At 35.4% G+C, this 20980-nt stretch overlaps 6 protein-coding genes across 8 annotated transcripts; 2 read left to right on the top strand and 4 right to left on the bottom strand.

Moving 5' to 3' along the window:
- Positions 1 to 145: 145 nt before the first annotated feature.
- Positions 146 to 2427, top strand: Carmine (AP-3 complex subunit carmine). Its single transcript, XM_077420364.1, has 9 exons — positions 146 to 376; positions 548 to 732; positions 817 to 1051; positions 1165 to 1324; positions 1401 to 1514; positions 1634 to 1813; positions 1908 to 2066; positions 2144 to 2194; positions 2286 to 2427. Exons 1-9 carry the CDS (start codon positions 342 to 344, stop codon positions 2418 to 2420), a joined length of 1254 nt encoding a protein of 417 aa, XP_077276490.1. The 5' UTR covers positions 146 to 341; the 3' UTR covers positions 2421 to 2427.
- On the bottom strand, positions 2113 to 4277 carry LOC143905181 (transcriptional adapter 1). Its single transcript, XM_077420400.1, has 6 exons — positions 4121 to 4277; positions 3969 to 4005; positions 3677 to 3883; positions 3243 to 3592; positions 3016 to 3175; positions 2113 to 2926 (listed from the first exon to the last, which is right to left on the bottom strand). The coding sequence occupies exons 1-6, from the start codon at positions 4189 to 4191 to the stop codon at positions 2798 to 2800; spliced, it is 954 nt and encodes a 317-aa protein (XP_077276526.1). The 5' UTR covers positions 4192 to 4277; the 3' UTR covers positions 2113 to 2797.
- Positions 4278 to 4376: 99 nt separating this feature from the next.
- On the bottom strand, positions 4377 to 7794 carry Pgant35a (polypeptide N-acetylgalactosaminyltransferase 35A). Its single transcript, XM_077420300.1, has 7 exons — positions 7592 to 7794; positions 7149 to 7485; positions 6331 to 7012; positions 6103 to 6220; positions 5522 to 6010; positions 5291 to 5422; positions 4377 to 5070 (listed from the first exon to the last, which is right to left on the bottom strand). The coding sequence occupies exons 2-7, from the start codon at positions 7483 to 7485 to the stop codon at positions 4909 to 4911; spliced, it is 1920 nt and encodes a 639-aa protein (XP_077276426.1). The 5' UTR covers positions 7592 to 7794; the 3' UTR covers positions 4377 to 4908.
- A 400-nt stretch (positions 7795 to 8194) lies between these two features.
- Positions 8195 to 11892, top strand: LOC143905187 (syntenin-1). Of its 2 annotated transcripts, none has more exons than XM_077420409.1 (8): positions 8195 to 8414; positions 9921 to 9996; positions 10143 to 10349; positions 10518 to 10631; positions 10773 to 11008; positions 11099 to 11252; positions 11367 to 11476; positions 11659 to 11892. In XM_077420409.1, exons 2-8 carry the CDS (start codon positions 9946 to 9948, stop codon positions 11711 to 11713), a joined length of 927 nt encoding a protein of 308 aa, XP_077276535.1. In that variant the 5' UTR covers positions 8195 to 8414; positions 9921 to 9945; the 3' UTR covers positions 11714 to 11892. The 2 variants fall into 2 exon arrangements, with proteins under 2 accessions (XP_077276535.1, XP_077276545.1); XM_077420419.1 differs by lacking the exon at positions 8195 to 8414 and adding an exon at positions 8472 to 8694.
- Positions 11893 to 13317: 1425 nt separating this feature from the next.
- Positions 13318 to 18231, bottom strand: Cse1 (chromosome segregation 1). Of its 2 annotated transcripts, none has more exons than XM_077420242.1 (16): positions 18015 to 18231; positions 17777 to 17922; positions 17359 to 17697; positions 17158 to 17265; positions 16955 to 17047; positions 16700 to 16867; positions 16481 to 16610; positions 16254 to 16417; positions 15987 to 16176; positions 15598 to 15796; positions 15260 to 15520; positions 15024 to 15115; positions 14637 to 14940; positions 14353 to 14400; positions 13960 to 14270; positions 13318 to 13613 (listed from the first exon to the last, which is right to left on the bottom strand). In XM_077420242.1, exons 1-16 carry the CDS (start codon positions 18097 to 18099, stop codon positions 13468 to 13470), a joined length of 2784 nt encoding a protein of 927 aa, XP_077276368.1. In that variant the 5' UTR covers positions 18100 to 18231; the 3' UTR covers positions 13318 to 13467. The 2 variants fall into 2 exon arrangements, with proteins under 2 accessions (XP_077276368.1, XP_077276359.1); XM_077420233.1 differs by having other exon boundaries at positions 14353 to 14520; positions 18015 to 18230.
- Positions 18232 to 18751: 520 nt separating this feature from the next.
- On the bottom strand, positions 18752 to 20855 carry LOC143905618 (uncharacterized). The gene is made up of 5 exons (XM_077421139.1): positions 20300 to 20855; positions 19621 to 19856; positions 19413 to 19476; positions 19039 to 19223; positions 18752 to 18963 (listed from the first exon to the last, which is right to left on the bottom strand). Exons 1-5 carry the CDS (start codon positions 20387 to 20389, stop codon positions 18831 to 18833), a joined length of 708 nt encoding a protein of 235 aa, XP_077277265.1. The 5' UTR covers positions 20390 to 20855; the 3' UTR covers positions 18752 to 18830.
- Positions 20856 to 20980: the final 125 nt, after the last annotated feature.

The following is a 20980-nucleotide window of genomic DNA, read 5'->3' as shown; positions in this document are numbered from 1 at the left end:
GGAAAAACTCTAGGCATCGGAGGCTGTGTGTGAGTGGCTGTGGTCAATCGCAACGCCTGTGACGTGAAACGGGACGCTTCCCAATCCCAATCCCAAAGAGCTGCACGTGGCCATTTTTTTACATTACTGATTACTGATTACTCTAGGTCTAGGTGCGTTTCGAAACGCGTCGAAAAGGAAACATTTTCATCTTCCAAGCCAAGCCAAGCCTGTGTATTATCAGCATATTGTTACATATATTTACACGAAACATTTCTGATTTTGTGCATTAACGTTGAAATTAGTCACATTTCCGTAATTAAAAATTTCCAGTCTCAAACATACTCAAGTTATTCATAAACATGATAAATAGTCTCTTTATTATAAATTCTTCGGGGTAAGTGTCAAAGCACGTAGGACAAAGTAAACTGCAAGTTTGACAGATTATTTGACAAATTGTGAATTAGCATTTCCCATGTGGAGTAAATATTATCTGTCATTGCTGCTAAACTATTTTTATATTTGTTACGCGACGTGTGTTATTCTATTTCGTTTTGCATGCACACAGAGATGTTTTCATGGAGAAACATTGGAAGAGCGCAGTCGCACGTTCGCTTTGTGACTATTTCTTTGATCAGCAGCGAAGAGTCTTGTCTCCGGAGGACACACCGCCGGTGATAGCTACTCCGCATCATTATCTTATTAGCATATATCGCTGTAATATGTTTTTTGTGGCAGTGTGCACGACGGAGGGTAATCTCAACTTGATAAGCAATGCCATTTATTATAAGATTTGTATATAGAGTAATAATATAAATATTCTTTGCTTTTTTCCAGTTCCACCATTATTCGTCATTGAATTCTTACACAGGGTAGTGGATACCTTTGAAGATTATTTCAGCGAATGCACAGAAACTATTATAAAAGAAAACTATGTGGTGGTGTACGAATTGTTGGACGAGATGTTGGACAATGGTTTCCCTCTGGCGACAGAATCCAATATATTGAAAGAGTTGATCAAACCACCCAATATTTTACGCACTATAGCGAATACCGTTACAGGCAAATCCAAGTAAGTACATCTCAATCACAAGATGCACAAGCATTTATGTTAAACGTTTACATCAATGCAAGATGTATGCGTAAAGGATTATTTAATTTTTTTTTGTAAATTTATATGTATAGCGTTAGCGCAATCTTGCCAAGTGGACAACTATCCAATGTTCCTTGGAGACGAACTGGAGTAAAGTATACCAACAACGAAGCTTATTTCGATGTTGTCGAAGAAGTAGATGCGATTATTGATCGAACTGGAGCGACGGTGTTTGCAGAAATTCAGGGCTACGTATGTTCTATAGTGTGTGTGTCCCACGTATAAATATTAATTATATAACATATTAACATATATATTAATTTTTTAGGTTGACTGTTGTATAAAACTAAGCGGTATGCCAGATCTTACCCTTTCGTTTATGAATCCAAGACTGTTCGACGACGTGAGCTTCCATCCTTGCGTTCGATTCAAAAGATGGGAGGTATATACGCGAATAATGTAACGTTATATATTTGTGAAAATTAATTATTAAATTTATATATATATATATATATATATATATATATATATATATATATATATATTCCTTTTTTGTTTTAGTCGGAGAGGATACTTTCTTTTATTCCGCCCGATGGTAACTTTCGCCTCCTTTCGTATCACATAGGATCGCAAAGCATTGTAGCAATTCCTATATACGTAAGACATAACATTAGTCTGAAAGAACCAGGAGGTGGTAGGTTAGACATAACTGTTGGACCAAAACAAACTATTGGTAGGACAGTAAGTTATCTTTTTTATGGATATAGGACATACATTAATTGTAAGTTATCATCATTACAATTATTATTACTAATTATTAATGTTATAATTATAGGTTGAAAATGTGACTTTAGAAATTCCAATGCCAAAGATAGTTTTGAATTGCACTTTGACTCCAAACCAAGGAAAATATTCGTTTGATCCTGTCAGCAAGATATTGCTATGGGATATTGGAAGAATCGACGTTTCAAAGCTGCCAAATCTAAGAGGATCGGTAGGATAATTATAAAGCTTCTAGAAAATTGTATATCCATAAATAATGATTGTGCATTACAAGACTTTATATTTCAGATTACAATACAAAATTCAACGGCTGTTACTGAATCAAATCCTGCCATTAATGTACGTATATGATATAATGCCACATCTTAATACAATAAATCTTAATAAATCTTTATCAAATGAGATTGACAATTTGATACCTTGTTTTCAGGTGCATTTTACGATCAATCAATTAGCGGTATCCGGACTGAAGGTGAATCGGTTAGATATGTATGGCGAAAAGTATAAGCCGTTCAAAGGTGTCAAATATATCACTAAAGCTGGCAAATTTCAAATAAGAATGTAAATATGCTAAAATTATAAATTATTCTTTTTACGTTATAGTAGATTATGTGATATGTATTCTATTACATTGCTATATCGACAAATTAAACGCGTGGTGAATTTACATGACATTAAAAGTATAGCTTATACAGCTTAGTTTGTTACTTAATTTACTATGTAAAAAAATAATGTACATTAATACAAAATTATGTTGAATAAACCTTTAAACGATTTAAAGTAATTGAGAACCAAACATCTGTTCTATACCATATATTCTACGAGATCGTGATGCGAGGAAGGATAATTTAAACAGTTTTAATAATAATTCTACTATAAGAAAATTAAACGTCAAAGAAGAATAAAGCATACATATAATACTAGGACCATATCGAGAATCCTTTATATTGACGGTTGACACAATAACTTTTTTGCCTCCAAATCTTCCCACGTTGGATGAGTGGCATATGTGTATAATCGCTCCATATTTGTAGCGTATATGGTGTGATTGCTAACAAGATTTTTATAAATCTATTTGGGAAAATAAAACCAGTTAAAATATATGATCTTGACACGTGAAACGTGTTGAGCAGAGGGGAACAGACTTTTTTTATTATTACCTTTAATGCGTACTGCAAATCAGCCGTGCTTACTGGTTTTAACGGTAGACGAGTGGTTTGCGTGGAACAAGCGTATGAAAAAGCAGTAGCTTGTTCGGCTTCTTCAAAGCTTGATTTCGACGCAGGGATTTGGCCATAAGGTTCTATTACTTCTGTCGGTCTGTATTTAAAAATGAATCCAATATTAAACAAGATATATAACATCAAAATTAGCGCTTGCAACTTACCCAGAATTGAATGGATTTATGTACATGGAATTTCTTTTCCACGAGCTAGGTACTGGTTCTCCTATATTATAAATAAAAGAGCCCTCTCGAACAGCGTATCCTTTTCTACGTGTGAAAATTGCAGTAAGTATATTTTTCAAGAAAATTTGCGTTGCCGCTATAACAATATGCGCGGTATTCTCTTCAGCTCCGTCCATATTATTTTCCCATGCCGCGAGCATTAATCGAGCTAATACAAAAGTGCGATCTGGCAATACAAGCTCTTGGGCGCTAGAGCGATTAGCGCCTATAGGCTCGTCTCCGACCGGCGACGAGGCTTGACCCAATACCTCTACGTACATGTCCGCTGGCTGTTATAAAGAAACAATATAAATGATAGTATTTATATATTATTGATGTTGCGATATTATAATATATAACACACATCTACAAACCTCAAAGTTTGATTTATCAGTCTTGTATTTGCGTTTCAGCCTTAGTCTTCTCTCTTTTGAAACTTTATCCCTATCTACCTTGGTTGGCGTAACGGCGGCTAATCCGCGAACTTTATTAAAGAGACACAGCAGGAACTCGTTATGCAAGTGAACTTGATCATCTGTCATAAGATTACGAGCCTCACAATCAAATTCTTCTTTTGTAGTCTAAAACAATAATTGTATATGTATAAAATGCGATATATATATATATCTGAGACAATATCTGACAAAGCTAATTGCAAAATTATACCTTCATTTGGAACCACAGCTTCATCTTCTCGAAATATCTATTAATTATCATAAAAATAAAATTATAAACCACAGTTTTATAGGTTAAGTGTGTCCTTCATATATTAACATTCCATATATACACGTCTCGTTCTTTAAAATAGAAAAACTTACAATTTTGCGTTTTCGCCGAGTGACGCCACGAGAGTCTTCCTAGCCAAATTTAAATCCTTTGAACTGGTCATTTCTCCGATTTTTCTTTGATTTCTCGTCACTGCGTACAAGCGTTTTGAAGTCGAGAAATTAGGTTAGGATAGACTTGGATGGTTATAAAATATAATTATATAATTAAATCGGAATTAGCCTGTTAGCAGTTTAAATAACGCGCGTATAAAAAAACATGGGAAAATAGAAAATAGATCATAAATAGTTGGTTTAGAACATTTTAATTTTATTTTTAATGTAAAAATTATACACAAATACATTTTATAAATAATAGTTTTGCTAAAAATCTCTGCGCATTTGTCAATAGACTTTTTTCTTACAATATTGTGCAAAAATATAATACAGCTTAGAGAGCATATTGTTATAACTTAAACGTTACACAGAATCTTTATCAAATGTAAATAGGAAACTTATATTTACCATTATATAAAGTGAAAAAAGTTGTTAATATTTGTATATACACATATCCAATAAATTTAATCCTTTACAATAGTTTTTCCTATACAATTACGATACTTTCAACTGTTTTAGAACTCTACTTAATTAATGTGTCTCTCTCTCTCTCTCTCTTTCTTCTGTATTGGGCAAAATTACTTTAAAGTTCGACGCACGTGAGATATCCTACTTCTAATTGCAATCATTTTTCGGGTATGTACAATTTATCAAAGAAGCTACCATTTTCTTCCAAGCCAGTCTTCGGAATTCTTTTTTCTATTTTTACGACTTTTCTTCCTATGTCATCTGATTTCCTTGGATGGAGCTTTTGACCGAATGAGATCCCACGTTATCAACGAAGTATTCGATCTCGTACATAAATCCATGATAAGCGGACTGTTTCTTACATCGCGCATCGCTCCTAAACAAGTTCCCGTTGCCGTGTTGTAGATGGGTGTGCCATTCTATAACAATAAAGCATTTAACAATCTCAGTGTTGATAAACTTCTATTGCTATTATAATATATCTAATATTTAATATTTAATTAACCGATAAGCACTTGCACTTGTAAAAAAAAATTTTTGTATATCTAATAACGATTGTTGTAAAAAAAGAAAACATTTTCTACAAGTTTAGGATTCGTAACGCAAGCGTTCAAGAACTGCTGCATCGAGAAATCTTACAACGCGCTTATGACGCCAATCTTGGCTTCCTCCCATCTCGTGACACTTTCCAAGTTTTGGAATCTTCTCGGCTCCTTCCATGCAAAGCATCTGACCAAGTACCAGTTCATTTTTATCAGTCTCATACCACATCTGCAAGAGTAATGATTGCGATGTGATTTATATATACGTAAATTTGAAAAATAACAAAATTCATATCTTCCTTTTTCTCATTCGATAACAATAATCTACCTGTGATTTAATTCTTAAACAAGGCATTAAAATAAGTTTCGAGCCTTTAGTCTTGATATCCTTTTCACTCTGGATGCAGAGCGCGGTATTTGAAAGTCTGATTTGATACTGATCGGTATAATTCCTCTTCCTCGAATGCCAAGGTTGCATCGGTCTTTGATCAAGCTTGGCCCATTTATCCCTCAGTCGCCTTTCCGTATCATCTGGCAATGTTAATTCAGGATAAACCACCTTCAAGTACCAGCCGAATGTCTTGCACTTTAATCTCTGGCGCAACGCTAATCGTTCCGAGATATCGCCATAATCAATCGTTTTAGCGTTTTTCAGAAAGTAATCTTTGTATTCATCCATCCACACGTGCGCGACTCGCAAAGAATTCTTCAACATGGTGTCACGCGGGTCGTCCGAACCGTACGGCCGTCGTCTTCTAAATACATGACCTACTCGTGAACAGGGAATAAGCTCGATACTGCCGCCACACATCCATATCTAAAAAAAAAAAAAAAAAAAAAAATCAATAACATGGTTTTGCGATACACGGTATGGCAAAATAAGTATAAAAGAAGATACAAAATATTTACTCGAAATGATATTTCAAGATTCTCTCCACCCCAAACGTCCATACCGACATCGTATTCTCCCATTTTTGTAAAATATTCTCTATCAATAGCGAACAATCCTCCGGCCATAGTCGGCGATCTGTTTATTAATAAAAAGTAATTATTTATACAAAAAGTCTGCGATTGTATATAAAAATTATAAATATATTTTCTTATGAAAAAATTAATCGATACAACTCGACGTCTTACTTGATGGGCTTTACAAAATCGTCGTCATACTTTAATGTTCCAAGTGGTAAATTGTCCCATTTGAAATGGAGACCCCAATTAAAGCCACCCCTCACCAAGGGACTCCCAGTGTACTGAAACGTATCTGCATTTATAATATCGATCACGGGCATCGGTACGATATTTCTCGAGTAAGCGATCCTTGAGAGAAGCGGCTCTATCCACATTTCGTTTACTTCTACGTGACTGTCCAAAAAGATCAAAACTTTGCCGGTCGCTTTCCTAGCTCCAAACACCCGCGCTCTGATCAAACCTTCCCTTCTCTCGGTCTTGAACAATCGTATTCCGTCATTAAACGTGTTTTTAATATATACTTTTATCTTTTCGTGCAACGTATCGCTGTCGCTGTAATCGTTGACCAAGATAATTTCATGCAGAAGCGTCGCTGGCGTTCTCTCGAGCACGGTGCGCAAGGATCGCAACAGGGTCGTGTAATGTTCGTTGTAAAAACAGATGATTATACTGGCATTTGGCAAATTGGTAGGATATTTTTGCGCTCCGCACAATTTGTGTCTCGTGTCCGGTATATTTCTTCGCACACCGAGATTGTCCGATATCAGAACGTTAAAGGCATAATTCTTATAACCCTCGTCTCTCTTTCGTTGATCCTCCAAATTTTTTACCATGCCCAATTCATCTAAACCTATTAAAATATTTTGCTCGGTTACTTTCCCAAGTTTGACAATTTAATTATGAGAGAGAGAGAGAGAGAGAGAGAGAGAGAGAGAGAGAGAGAGAGAGAGAGAGAGAAAGATCTGGAGTATTAAGACTGGTGATACCTTGATCCAAAGTGACCGCAGGTTTTACCGGTGCAGGCTGCGGTTGCCGGAAGAGCAGATCGTTGTTCCCGGGATTTTGATTGCCCTTGAAGCTGTAGGCTTCCTTACCGACTAAGATTTGCTTCTCGTTGCGCGCAACGACAACATTGTCGCGTAGCATCATCTCCTTGTCGATCCTTTCGCCACGATTGGAAACGCCAATCCCAGGCACCAATATCGTAGGACTGGCAGTGATAGCATTTTCCGACAGCCTTGAGTAAAGATACAAACTGAACGCCCATGTTAGAGAGGCTATCGCTATTCCCGACAGGAACGATACGTATCGCGTTGATATCATCTGTCGGAGAAAATCAAGAGTCAAGGGATCAACCAGTGTTTTCTATTCTCAAAGAAATTCGCCGAGATTAAATTCTCGTCCGTACGACGAGTATGACCGTACTCACCTCGCGCTTATAACTCAACTGCGCGCTTAATTGCGCTTGAGATATATTTAAATAATTTTCTTAGAACGCGCGCATCTCTCAGACAGGTAGCGATCTTTAATCGACCCTATACTACCAGTACCGTCTACCGCTGTCCACTATTGACAGCCGGGCGCAAAGCCACGCAAAGCGCAAAGCGCAAGTACGTCGCCATCTTTACAATATTGATCACGTGGACGGGGGCACGTGAGGGAGAGTGGGGGCGGCCGAGGACATTGACATAACAATACATAGACCATAGACCACGGAGAAGGTATTCAATAGTCATTATTCATTGTCACCGCCGGCGCCGCGGTCACCCGAATAAGTTCTCGTCGTTCTCGTGTAACTGTTGATGAAAATTTCAGATAGTTTAGCTTATAACATAATACTAATTTTACAATTTATTATTATCCTGACGTTTCGTAACACAAATACGTTAAGTTGTCTCGTATAGGCTAGTAAAGAGCAGGGAAGGGAGATCGCTTTAGAAATAGCGATTCAAATTTAGACGCGACGACGCCATATTAATTTAATTGTCAACCGCGTCTACCAGAGGCACTAGGCACTTTCACTTCACCCACCCGTCAATAGTGTCAATACATGCGGATTGCAGAGGCGATTGTCCGCTCCGTGCACAACGGATTCGACCTGTTTATTCCGGTTAATTGTGATAGTTTGCGACGAGAAAAACTGCCAGGGATCCCGACGACTTGCGTTAGCAATTTTATTTGAATTGACTTGACGTGGTTCAGCGTACTAACATTGCACGCACAACTTTTGACTGACATCCCTATATCCCTTGGTAAGACACGTTTTTATCCGACTAACATATTCGTCATAATATCGGTACGCGACATGCGATCTTCCATGTCATTAATCATCGAGCCGTGAGTAGACGCGCACACAGCTTGCCCTATTATCGCTAATTATAACTTAATTGTACACTGTGCCCTTAATGTGTACTTGGAAGCACCCAAAAGGAGTGTAAATACTTTAATACATACTTTAGACTTTGGACACAGTATTAATCTAGTATTTACTTTGCGTACAAAAATGAAATAAACACTTATCCTTTGTTCTTGGTAAGTATCACAATCTACATATTTGCTCTAAGATATATCGTGCGCTATTATCTTTCTGATGTACGTACGCAGTATGACGCAACGCAGCAGTCAGACAATACGACACGTGGAAGTGATTTAAAATGTTCTTATTTATTGAAACAAGCCTTCCTGGGCAATGAGATATGAGACAGAAGCCGAAGGGCTCTCTGTTTATTGGCAAAATTTAGGATTCTCCCTGCATATAGTAATAAAATGATATATGTAAAAGTTTCAAATATTTATGCATTTAAAGAAAAGCTTTAGTGTCTTACATATTTATACATGTTTTATATTTAACATTTATAATCTTTCCCCTATATATGCTCTTCTTCCTTGCCATTTCCAAATCTGTTCCATTTTCCTCCTTAATTACTCGTACATTTTAGTATAGGTAACGATTAATAATACTTCATAGAGCGTCGCAAAGCATGCAGGAAAAAAAAGAAAAAAAAGTTAAAGATAAGCGAGTAACTCGTCGGGACTTGATGTATTCTATTTTGGTTTTATGAAATACTGTCCTGTTTAATTATATATTATACGAATGTCAATACGTTAAGTAGAGTGAAAAGAATATATGACTCATACATTGGAAGGATAAACTCTTACAAACTTTTGTTTGAATTATATACTTAACAAAAAATGTTGTTTTCGTAATTAAATGCTGGACTAACCGACGTTTGTTTTAGATTAGATTAGATTAGATTAAGCGGTAAACTACTGTAAAAATACCTATACTAAATATATGTTTATTGAACGTATTAATTAAATATTCTTTTCGTCCGTTGAAATCCCTTTAATCCTTGATTAATTCCTGGTCAATGCGAGCCTGGTAAAAATTCTTCCGTTATCCCATCCTATCGGAGTATCCTTGACGTTTGAGGTAACGGAGTATAATATGTATGGAAATTTTATTTGCAAAGAACGCATATATAAAATATTCCAGTCGCAACGAATGGAAAAACCACTTCGACTCGTATTGATCCCGCGCGACTACTTATATTATGTCGTACGATCAATAAAGAGTAAAAATAAATATTATAAAGGAAAATTTTCGCGTGATATTGTTATAACAAGAGCAAGTAGAAATAAAATCTTAAAAATCTTGAAATGAGAAAGGAGCCAATAAACGGCAAATAAAAATAGAAGCAAATAAAAATAGAAATCTTCGAAGAAAAAAGTGTTAATATGTCTATATTTTATTACAGGTAATATTCATTAAAAAAAATCAAAATGTCTCTTTATCCTACGCTAGAAGATATGAAAGTAGATCGTATGATGAAGGTAAGCTCCACGAGGGATTCGTAACATGTATATTGAGTGCAAAATTTACATTATATTTGCGGAATAATGTCTCTTGTTTTATTCGTTACAGATAGATTTATATTCTATATAAATAATGAATTGTGTCAATTGAAATAACGTTGCAGGCTCAAATACAAGCCGAATCACAATATGTTGCTCCGATACCGATACAAGCCGACCTCGCGGCTCCTTCGGCGCCGACTTACGTTCCTTCTGCACCCGGTATGCTGTATCCGTCCTTAGGAGATTACATGGGTCTCGAGCTGAACGAAGAGACCATTGCGCAAAATATGCCTGAATATGCGCTCGCTACGCGTCGAAATGCGAATGATGTATGTCAACGTTATATCGAACGAATAATACAGCCTGATTTTTAATTATACCGTTAAATTCATCCCTACTGGTTTTATATAAAAAGAAGCCTATTTTTTTTTTTTTTTTTTTGAAAAGATTTTAGATCAGTAAACGTGAGAATATAGAAATTGACGTTACGATTTTAGGTAGCTCTTACTACGACAAACGTAACATGTAGCCCATTAGCAGGGATGATCGCTCCTTTGTCAGGACAATCCGTGGCTTTGCAGAAAGCTCATGTAACGAATGGTATCAGAGAGGTAATAATTGGTTGCTAAATCGATTTCGATCACGCCATTTTGTATCTAGCAAAATATTCTTAAAGTCCATGATTATATGCATATCTTTCGCGAAGAATTGTAACTCTTTAATGCTATACTTGATCAGTTTTTTTTTTACAGTTGATGCTTTGTAAAGACGGTGATGGAAAGGTTGGTGTTAGAGTACACGCGATAAACAATGGAGTCTTTGTTTGTCTCGTGAGTCAAAATTCTCCAGCGGCAATGGCCGGACTACGTTTCGGTGACCAAATTTTAAGCATCAATGACGCGTGCGTTGCTGGATATTCAATGGATCAAGTGCACAAACTCCTCCGTAACGCGGATGTCAATGGGATCAAAGTAATCGTGCGTGACAGGTCAGAGAGAATTCGCTATTTCTTTTCGTCTATGAAAACATTAATTTTACTACTGCTTAATTAAGGAACGGAATGTCGATTTTATTACAGACCACTCGAGCGTACTGTAACAATGCACAAGGATAGTATGGGGTACGTCGGATTTCAATTTAAGAACGGAAAAATAATTGCTCTAGTGAAAGATTCGTCGGCCACGCGAAACGGACTTTTAACCGATCATCAAATACTCGAGATTAACGGAAAGGTTTGCATGACGCAGCGTCCATATTCTATTTAGTGTTCAATAGAATAGATAATGAAATGGAATAGAATAAATAATAAATAATAAAATTATTAGATAAATCGATAAATTTTACAGAATGTAGTTGGGATGAAGGATAAAGATATTACAACGGAGATTGAAAAAGGTGGAGACATCATCACCGTAACGATAATTCCATCGTACATTTACGATCACATGATAAAAAAGTATGTATTTTGTTATGTAAAACGCAATGTAATGCCTTGTTAGACATTGATATTATTTAAAAAATTTCCGTAGACTCTGCGACGTAAAAAAAAGTTAAACTAATATAGAAGTAATAAAAATAAAGTAATTTTTTATTAATTTTATAAATTATATTACTAACGTAATGCTTCTTTCCTCACAGAATGTCCAGTAGCTTGTTGAAGAGTTTGATGGATCATTCCCCGCTGGATCTTTAAATGGAAATCAATTGCCATCAGTTTCATATATTGCCATACAGCCAACTGTGCCAATGGGCATGTGCATTACTCTCCGTAGCTTCATTACAAAAAAGTAACGAGTACGCTACGTATCGTACACTGTATAAGCACATTTACAAGATGCCAATCATATTTCCATAGCAAGCGTATATGTGATACCCGTTTAAAAACAGCCTATATTACGTGTCATGTGTATTTCGACACTAATTGGCTAAAAATTACGAAAAGATATTTATCAGAGATTATTTTTTTATACAGAAGCACGTCTAAACTTGCGAAAAATATGCAGATTTAAATATTCAACTCCAGACGCAAGGAGAAAGTTTCTGATTACATTTATTCTAATAACGCGAACAATTATGCTTGCACTATAAAAATGATACTACCACGTCCTCTATTGCACAAATTTTTTAAATCCACATCGTTATATTTAGAGCAGAGTCACTTTTAATTATTATATTATAACGTGTTATTTTTACGTTACTTTTTTCTAATTAATAAAAATCTCATCTTTTTTCATTTTTTAATTTGCTTGACTAAAATGACGAAAATTCATTGACTATAATTTCGAGCTATAATTGCCGTTTAAATTACAAATTTATAATGTAAAATAACTTTTTTAAATTCAAATATAAAATTTTTTTGCTTTATAAAATCTTGCAATTAACATATTTTCACTCTGACAAGCCACTTCTACGTATGTTAAAAAATATTGTGAAAAGTAGCGGTTATTATAGTCACTAGGCAAACACGCATTAACTATTTTTTTTTTATTACCTCTCAAGTATCTTCTATGATAAATTATCCATTTTATATTATATAATTTAGTATTATTTATTTGCGATTTCCTGTCTATCATTTATTTGTCACGACGGTAGAAATATGATAAAATATAAAAAATAATATTCAAGAAAAAAGAAATGAAATATGAGGTAATCTTCCCACAACGTACTCTTCGATATTTTCTTTGTTAATGGTATTTTAATCAAAGATAATTGATGTAGATCTTCAACATAAATCTTTTCTCGATTGTTTTGGAAAAGTAGATTGACGTTTTACTTTTTCAATCATAATTTGTAAAATATTTTATCAATGCAACTTCACTATCCTGTGAAACTATTGATTAATTCCTTTTCAATAATATAAATATTCAAAATGATAGAAAGATATTAGATTTAAATAGATAAATGTTCGTACATTAAAAAAAAAATAATAATAAAAGAGAACTAGGATAAATTATTCAACAATAAATGGATATGCATTTCAAGAACATTTGAGGAGCAATTTACACTAGTGCCAATATTATTTTACATGTAAATATCATAGAAAGTATATTAGCTATGTATCGAATCGATTAAATAAATGATTTATAAAAAAGAAACGGATATTTTATAAACCTGAGAGTAACGTAGATAATTGAAAACGTATAGTCATATATAAATCATTCCTTTTTAGCTTGTGCGCATCAAAATTATAAATACAATTACGTATTTTCTTTTTATCTTTTCAGTTTTTTTTGTAATATATATGAATGTCAAAGTTATGGCGTAAAAAATGATAAATATTTTCCACAATATTGTAAATTATAAGTAGAATACGATAATGTATTTCACGAGTTGTACAATTACCGTATAAAAAAGATTCTTCTTTAATTACAATTTGTTAAGTTCAATATTGTTCATTTTTCGAGCTATCAAATGGATTTTCAGTCTGTTTCGAACATCTAGCTCGTATTATGCAACAGTAATACCAGCAGTTTGGAGATAATTTCTCAAGTGATTCGCGTTTGCTTCGGGTATCTGGCCCAACAATCCTGGCAAATGTCCTGGCGATAATCTTCCAAGGCCTTGCGCCAAATGCAAACGAATATCACCAATATCTGTCCAACATATAACAGAGTTTTATACATTAAATACAAGAATTCTTACTTGGATATGTTAACGCTGTTTTCTAGAAAAGTTTGATATGTCTAAAAGTATACTAATTGTAAAAAAAAGTAGGGTGACGCGTGGCTCCATACGAGAGCAATCAACTCGGGAGATTTATCGATCGTGACCCAATGTATGCCGATTTGGAGAGATTGATTGGAAAATTGAATGTTGTGAATAAATCATCAGTGTGAAAAGGTCAATGGCAACTCATTTCGGGAATCCGTATTCTGTTTACTTTTAAATATTCAGAAAAGTCACAAGAGACAAATTAATTATAGAGGAATATTTACATACTTTGCAATGGATCTTTCCGAGGATTTCTTGCGCAGATGAGTTGACTGTAACCAACTTGGTAGCCGACTGCGTCATCGAGTTCCGGAAATGCATCGTCCTCCGGTAGCAAGCTTTGATCTTGCGGTAGTTCAAAGAACTCGACCAATGTAGCTAATAAGCGAGGATAATACGAATTGTATGGAGCTTCGAGCATTGCGGGACAATCGATCAGCAAGTTCGAAACTCCGACAGCCACCACTTTTCTCTCGACCTCGCCTGATATTTTTTGCAGGTCGGTTATGAACACGCGTTCCACCACCATTCCAAACATTCTAAATATAAAAAACATTTGTCGTAATTTCTTATACTTGTAAAAGATACGAAATGTCTTTATGTACTTATAATAAAACTTACTGCGGCTGTATTTGGTCGATAATCGCAATCAAGCCCGACGATGAGTATCTAATAATGTAATATGCAAAAAATACTATTAGACCTTTCACAAATTTCGTTGTCTTCGATGTCGAAAGCCTTTGAAAGAAAAGCACGAAAATTTGTTTCATATACGGTTCCAAAATGTTCCTGCAATGTTATACTAACGTTATAATTGATATATTAATTGTCAAAAATATGAAATGCAAATAACAGGTATAAAAAAAAAAAAAAACTAATAGAAAATTTTTCACGAGTATTCTTACGGTTCAAAGTGTTCAATAATGCTTTGTATTAGCAGAAATCCTTCATGATCATTCGCTTTCGATGCAATTAGCTTTTGGAATACTCCCAATAGCGCACTCGTCTTATCCTGCGCTACAATCTGATGCGAGCCGTGACTAATGAATGCTTGTAACAAACGAATCAAAGGATGGATATTGGCTTGACGTTCAAATAGTACAGGTGACAATAAGCACGGGAACAGAGCCATGTATGGCTCCGGTACATCTTGAGTGGGCCGTAGCTCCAAAAGCAATGCGAGAATTTGGAAAACATAAGGGATAAACTCTGGAAAAAAAAAAGAACATAAATATGATGTTGGCATGCAATTACAATGTGTAACATATGCGATTATAAATATAATAATTTACCTGGTATGTCCTGTTGCAAAATTCCTTGAAAGATGGGAAACAATGCTTGTTCAAAAGATGACGTTGCTTCGGGATTTGTTTTGCAAACAATTCTGGAAAAAAAATGCAAGTTTTATTTGGAAGAATGCAGATCATAAAATGTCAGATAAAAGTAAGAAAGAAAAAAATAACCAAAGCATTTTTTTGCCCAAACATTATACAGATAAAGTTATTGTACGTTAATGACAGGCGCTTACTTGATAGATAAACTTAAAGTTTCGAAGAGATAATGATTAAAGTTTGGTCGACTTGGATTCCGGGATACGATCATGAGTTTTTCGGTAAGTTTCGGAAGTAAATCGACCAAGAAGGGCACCACAGCTTCTTGCAAAATAGCGAAACTCCTCATGATAGCTCTCATAACATATTCGTTCTCTTCGGAACCCGGAATGCTCATACATGCAAAAAGTCCTTTCAACAAATCCGCCGCTAATGGCGCTATATCGACCCCTTTGACTCTATAAAATTTTTAAATTTTCTGTGTTTAGTTATATAAATTAACACACACAATTAAGATATCACTTTTATCTCTTACATGGACAAATTATCGGCACCCCTCATTGCGAATATCTTTTCGATCGCGCAAGCAGCGTAACTGTGTACGACAATACTGCTCGCACTTAGATGTCTTATTAATTGCGGCAAACTTCTTATTACCATCTCACGAGGCAATATCGATCTAAATGTCATTACAAATTTTATTCCGTCCGCTTTAAGTACTGGAAACTCATTTACTGAAATTTGTTATTATCATATTGTAACTTTTTATTTATTACAGTAAATTGTACCATCAACTATATTCAATTGCAGTTAGATTTTGAATAACAAACAAAATAGAATAAAATCAGCCCTAAGCGCTTGGCAATTAAAGCTCGATTAAGTTAAATTATTATTACTCTTTCAAAACATATGCATTCAATATACCATCTGGTTTTGCTAACTCAGGTTCGATATGTTGCGCAGCAAATTGCGGTATAGAGACAAGCTCGCTACTTTGAGTAACCCCGTGTCTCTGCGTTTGTGCTTTACTCGCGCTACTAGTAACGAGATAAATAGCAGCATCTTTACTGCGCCAATGTTTCGACGGATCGTCGGCATACTTGTTCAGCATCACCTAATTTTATGACGTTTATAATGTAAATTAGTTGAACAGGAAAAATCGCTATCAATATCTTCTCTATTATAATTTACCTGTATATATGATCCAAAGATGTCCATAATCTTCACTTCAAAGTATTTAGACAATACTTTGACCAAATCACATGCAGCACGCCTCCTGGTATCTACATCGCTGCCTTCGATATCTCGTCTGATATACTCCTCAGGATTATCGATGAACAACTCATTGTCCGTCGCTGCAAAATTTTAAGACGTTAATAATGCGAATATTCATCATATTTATATATTGGTACACGTACCTCTAAATTCCATGTTAGGAATAATGACTTTTTCACAGATATTGCTAAGAGTTGTCGGATCTTCGAACAAATGTCTATATTGCGCCCGATCAGCTACCGTGGCTAAGAATTGCAATGCATTTGACACCAGCTGTAATAACACATCATTATGCGCAGGTGTGCTTTTGCATTTTTTTCCCCAAAAAATTTCTGACGGAACAATATTAAGCTTTTACTCACAGCATCGTATTTGGAATTTTGTCCCGTAGATGTGAGTAAATTCCACACCGCTGTAACAAATAGGGGCAGGTAAGGCTGGAATTCCTCGTCATACTTTAGAGCATATAGGCCAACATTATCACATACTTGTGACTTTAATTGCTCTATTACACCTGCTTCTTCCTCGTCCTTTAAATAGATTTCGAATTAAAAGATTATTTTATTTCTCTATCCGTTTAAACATATTAATATATATTTTTTGGAAATATAAATTACCGTAGTTTGCAAGGAAGGAACATCAACGTGTAACAAAGTATGAAAGTTTCTCATCCATGCTTCCATATTATCTTCGAAGAATTCTGGTAGATCCTGTGTTAATAAAATAATATACGTCGCGTAGAAATAAATTCCTCCTTATACTTTTTATTAAAAAAAAAATATATATATATATACACACACGTATAAATATAAATGCTTACTTGGAAGTTAAGAGAGTAGAAAACTTTACACAAAATAACTAGGGAATTATATATAACCTTCAAGGCTTCCATATTATTAGCATGTACTTGCGTTAAATTCATTGTAGCCTGCAAAATATCTTATTTAGAAATATCCATCTTTGAAAATACACACATTTTTAACGCACGCAAGGCAACTCGATAAAATATAGAGATACTTACTAAAAACAGATCTGTTAAAGGCTTGGCAAACTTATCTAATACAAATTTTATTTCCGTCCATAGGCTCTCGCTTTTAAATTCGTATCTATATCTCTTAAATAAGGAATGCGCCGTGTGTAGGACTCCATTGATCACATGGAAATCGCCGGTGTTGAACTTGTCTACCATCTGATCAATCAATTCTGGCCACTTATTCGGAAAGTCATATTTTCCAACGATAGATACCGCATCGGACAACTGCTTTTGTATCGAATCTGGTGAATGTAACATCAGATTAACGATTAGTTTCTTGACGGCGTCTCTGTCTCGGGCATGTATACGATCCACCGAATCCTCCTCCTAAAATAACATTTTGCAATAGTAAACTTATATACGAGATCTAAAGGCATTAAAATAAACAAATAAATGTAAAACCAACCACTTTCCAATTGCGCTTAACATAATTCTTAAATGCAACCGCGCCGGCAATCCTAATCGTGACGTTAATCTCAGACTTGTCCACCAAATGAAGTAGTAGTAAAGGATAATTCTGATTGACTTCCACCGACTCCAGAAACTTCTCGGCTAAAATATAAATCGGATATTAACGTACGACGGACAGGCGTACAACAAGTAAAAAATATCACAAAAATGATGAGTTTGCAGGTTATACCAACCTGGACGTCTGACATTCACGTCTGGGCTGAGAGTGTGTTTCAGATATTCGCTCAACGTTACCAAATTGTCGTCGGTGAGCTCCATGTCGGCGATCAGGAAAACGATTCCTTTACACTCAGTTAACCTTTCTTTCAGGAGATACAACGCGGCGGCATCAACAAAGGTATCGAAATCGAAAAGCTACGCCGCACATTATCGCACGTAACAAGTAACAACCGGCTTTCCGTTGGTCTGTTCAGTCTGTGCGTTGCGACAGGTCACACGAATTCCAATCAACGTTTCTTATTGGTTGTCGGCTGGCGCTCGTGGCGCTCAGCAGAATTGGCGGGAATGCGATAACGGCTGTTTTTCAATAGATAACATAAGTGACTCGCGCGTGAGTGCCACGCGGCGTTTACACTTTATACCTACGTTGGCTACGTTTTCTTAATTCTTACCGGGATTACTGGGAGGTATTCGTGAAAGGAATAAGGATAGCGGTGTTAGTTTGCGCGGCGCGGTCCAATCGGATAATGTTTCTTGAAGCGAACGCCCTTGAATGTAGCGAAATTATTACACTTGAATGATTCGAAGAAATAGTATGTATTTATATAGGTATTTTTGTATTCAATTATACAATTAGCAGATTTCTTACAATTAAATATTATGTATCAATGTCATACATTGTTAAAAACCACTCAACATTTAAAATAAAAAACGCGGTATTTATGAATTATGTGTGTGTGTGTGTGTGTGTGTGTGTGTGTTATTTATATTTTTAAAACTGTTGAAATCTCTTTATATCGATATATAAAAGGAGAAACAAATCATATATATTAGAACACATTAGTCTTTTCCTTCGTCTTAAAATTGTTAAGAACGATTTTGCTTTGCTTTATTTTGTTCTGTATCTTGTTTAACGTGTCCTCTTCCAATCTGATATTTTTCACTAAATTGTTGTTGTTCGATCTGCATAAAAGAACGTCATGTATTTAACAATTTCACGCGAATAAATTTTACACGAGTATCTTTTAATTCTTATACTTGACGTCGGATATCATATTGTTAAAGTTTGAGAGATCGTTGTCGTCCACGTTAGCTTCAATATAATTTAAGTCGCATTCTTCTGTCATAGCCTCCAATTCTTGCTTTAAAATCGCAAGTTCTTCGCCAACCTTTCTGCATTCCTTCTCATGGCTCTCAATCTCCTTCATCAAAACGTGTCCGGACTTGAAAAATAAAAAAAAATTTGCATTACTTATAACTTTTAACGAATAATCAGAGAGAGAGAGAGAGAGAGAGAGAGAGAAAAGAAGAGAAAATGTTTATATTTATCCCGAACGCGCGAGCTGATTTGAATTTCGTAACAGTATATAAATTATAATGTCAAAATTCATAAAAATCGCTAAAAATCATACGTAGTTCGTTATCCACTGAGAAAAGTCATTCGCGTAGCTTTCTATTCCTGACAAACAGTCATTCCTGAAATAATTAAGATAATTTGTTTAAAGTAATTTTCGCCGCGGAGAATTTTCATATATATTTTTCAATACCGTAAATTTTCTGTTTAACGATGAACTTCAAAATTTGACAATTAATATCTGACGATAACGCGTCAAGTTGTACCATTGTTTGTGCGACATATTCGTTCTCGCACTTTGCAAATCCCTCAGCTCCTGCTCCTTCGAAACGTGGATCCTCGTGTTCTCCAATATCTTTTCCTCGATATCGGATAATTGTTGCGACAGCTTGTTAAAATTTGTTTCGATGTTGCAGTTACTCTCGAGCAACTTTGACTTTTGATTCCTCCAGAACTGTATCTCTTTGTTAGACTTTTCGATCGATTTTCTTAACATCATAAACTAAAATATCGATCTTTTTTCAGCATTCGTTACGCATAAAAATACGTACATTATTATACAAAAATATATTATTATATTATGTAATATGTATGTGTAATATATATATATATATATATATAATATATAAAATGTAATGAAATGTGTGCGTGCGTGAAGAGTACGACTTTGCAGCTTTCCACCGTGCATTTTATCTCGGTGATTTGAGTTTGTCGTGAAACAAAGTTGGAAACTATAGTGTAGGAACGCTAAATATACGCGTGTAAGGCGAAAGACTGAAATCGCCTCGCGCCTCGCATTATCGTAAACCGCGTTGTTACGATCTGCCGCAAACAGCTTTTCAATGATTCGAGTTACCGCTATCGATATCGACGTCGTTCATTGTTTCACGCGTGTCTGTGTTGTATGTGTATATGTACATACAGCCGTCTGTACGTGCGTTTCACCTGTTTGATGTAAGAATTAATCTCGGATCCCGGGGATCCCGGGTTTTCCACCTCCTCGGGATTCGTCTGGCTGTACGCGGATTTCTCCATCTCCGCGATATGTCTATTAAATCAAGAATATAATATATAATTCGAGAAATTATTTCAAATGGCTACGCGGCCCGGCCGGACGCCGGACACAGTCGTTTGACAAAATTTCCTCGATATTTATAACGCAATTATATCGTTCGGTCTTGTACGAGACAAAACGTTAAGTTATCTCGTTTGTTCGAGTATGTAATAGCCGCCTGGCCGCCGGTGTGCTCGAGGAAGAACGTTTTATTCGTTCTCACGCAAGGGAAATGACGTCTCGATGATCATTAAGCACGTTTTGTGATATTCTAAGCAGCAGCGGAGAGATGTCGACGTCGATGTCGATGAGAGGATCAGGCATATCGATCTTTTCAAACGTGACCAATAGCGGCGCAGGTGATTCGCGAATCGCGAGGCATGGAGCGAATCAATTTTTAACGCGAGTTGACCCTCGCATTTGCCATAAAATAATGCAATTAGCAGACATATCGATCGATACAAAATTCGCGACGTCTTGCAAAATCTTAAAAGTAATATATATGTATATTTCTTCTTATATTTTACACAGAAAGAACAGATAACAAAATGTGTATTACGAGTTGGCCGATA

This window comes from Temnothorax americanus, unplaced genomic scaffold, assembly GCF_048541705.1.
Source record: "Temnothorax americanus isolate GAGA-0224 unplaced genomic scaffold, ASM4854170v1 Scaffold11, whole genome shotgun sequence".
Lineage (NCBI taxonomy): Eukaryota > Metazoa > Arthropoda > Insecta > Hymenoptera > Formicidae > Temnothorax > Temnothorax americanus.
The sequence above is the reverse complement of the archived record's forward strand: the minus strand, read 5'-3'. Positions and strand labels throughout refer to the sequence as shown.